A 1,976-nucleotide genomic window follows, 5' to 3' on the forward strand; every position below is an offset into this window, starting at 1 on the left:
GGCATCTCGTCCGATTGTAAAATAGTTTCAATTTTTGCAGCTACTGCATCAGGGGACGTTCAGTCAGAGTCGCACTCAAGCTGTTCTCTGTGTTTCATCTCCAAAAACTTTGCCATGTGCTCCAGTCGTGACGAACCTCGGTATATCCACTCCTTATGTTCACTCTCCTATGAGAAAAAGACTTAATTAATAAAGCAACTAAGTAAGTAATTAAAGGAAAAGAACCAGCAGCTACTCATGCTACACATCAGATCCTAGTAGATGCAACTATGCTATCAATTTCAAAATCTTACTTCGCCTTATTTTCAAGTCATCTAATTCATGTGATTTTCTGAAAACCTCAACTCCGCACTTTAGCTAGTGGTCACTAAGATTCTTATTTGTCACTGATTTTTAGCAGACGCACCTATGGCATCAATTTTAAGTTTCTATGTATATAAAAAATTGAAATAGCAATACAAGTATAGCCTACGGCAGTGATGAATTCTTTTATTTCTGCCTTAAAAAAAGCAAATTGATGCAGATGTTTGTAAGAATGTGCCAACCATCTACAAGCAGATGCCACAAATATCAAATATTTTTCCACTAAGACACTAACTAAATATTTTCAACAAATTCTCTTAAACTTGAACTTTTGCTTTGAAAAAGAACACAGACCCAGTTTTTCCCATGTTTGAATAGTTGGACAGTGTTTGCATCTTCCATGCAAACTACTGGCGACTACAGCATCTTTGCAAATCCAAGGATAGGGTGACCAATTTCATCTAGCAACCTCCAGAAACCACTCACCAACCAGCTGCAGAATACACATCTCTCTTTAGCGAATCAAAGAACAGTTTCTAAGCCTGCAAGATCAGAGTTAAAGCAATCGATTTCACAGCCTGCCAGCAACCATCTGCCAACTGGTTGGGGAATACATGCTTTTTCCTAGCGATCAGCGGTTGCTAAATCATCGACCGATCTCTAGGCCTGTGTGACTGGAGCCACTCAGTCTCCATAAAGCAGTGTCAGTGTCTCAACTTTATCTATTATATCTTGTACAAAACTTAAAATTTACCTTTAAAAAATTACCTGTGAATGCTTTGTGTTAGTATTGTTCTAGATTCATAAATGTTATAAAATTCAGCTGAAAATCAAATATAAAAATTTTTAACTAAAAGATAAATGAAATACTGACCTGAAAGATAACCTGCATTAAGCTGCAGTCAATAATCTGCACTTCACACTTTTGCAGGACTCCGTTCAATTCAGCATTAAGGGTCTGTCCAAGCCTGTACTGGGTTAACTGAGGGTACGGCCACTTATTCAGGTAATGTTCTATGAAGTCTTTGTGAGGGCCCTCTGGAATGTCATCTGCAACGTTTTCCACTTTGAAACAAAATTAAAAAGAAGAAAGAAAAAGTTGGTTACTCGTTTTATGTGTCTAAGAGCTGTACAGTCAGTAAATAAAAAGACTTGAGAGGATTTCTGAGTATATGAATATGAACCCCCCCAAAGTATAAAAACAATTCAACTTACAAGGTTTCCAAACCAAATGAATTAAAGGTAACCCAACATAGACCGGCGTGTGATCATCCAAAAAGATCAAGAACCTGGAATTGTAAAATGTGTTAGCATCAAGTCAAACTTCCAGCGTTAGCAGTTCCTAACAGAAAATCTTGGCTAAACAGTCAAATCTGATTGCACAGCACGCTATAAATTCATTGGGTTAACCATGGCCAAAAGGGTACACAAGTTTTCTAGCAATTTTAATCATAAAATTGAAATAAACACCTTAGGCGGTTCTTTCTGCTGGGGAGCTCGCCTACGACACCAGGCTGGAACCGGTACTTGTTATCTTGACACTGAATCACCACACGGGCACCAACATACAGCTGCTCCACCTTTGCTGTGGTGTCAAAAGCAACGTGGTGTCCAGATACTAGACTCTTCCCTTTTTCTTCAAAACTGACTTTGTATTTTAACCGTCCGTCTTC

At 38.4% G+C, this 1,976-nt stretch overlaps 1 protein-coding gene across 1 annotated transcript in view; it reads right to left on the reverse strand.

Moving 5' to 3' along the window:
* Positions 1–6: 6 nt before the first annotated feature.
* Positions 7–1,976, reverse strand: part of LOC102207547 (histone-lysine N-methyltransferase SETDB1-B-like) — a 5,662-nt gene continuing 3,692 nt past the window's right edge. The window contains exons 5-8 of the mRNA XM_005744831.2: positions 1,774–1,972; positions 1,519–1,592; positions 1,178–1,368; positions 7–167 (exon numbers count right to left, since the gene is read on the reverse strand). Coding sequence (XP_005744888.1) covers positions 60–167; positions 1,178–1,368; positions 1,519–1,592; positions 1,774–1,972 — 572 coding nt within the window. The 3' untranslated portion in view covers positions 7–59. The remainder of the gene's footprint in view (positions 168–1,177; positions 1,369–1,518; positions 1,593–1,773; positions 1,973–1,976) is intronic.

Source organism: Pundamilia nyererei, unplaced genomic scaffold, assembly GCF_000239375.1.
Source record: "Pundamilia nyererei isolate P.nyererei 1_Seehausen unplaced genomic scaffold, PunNye1.0 scaffold00149, whole genome shotgun sequence".
NCBI classification, from domain to species: Eukaryota; Metazoa; Chordata; class Actinopteri; order Cichliformes; family Cichlidae; genus Pundamilia; species Pundamilia nyererei.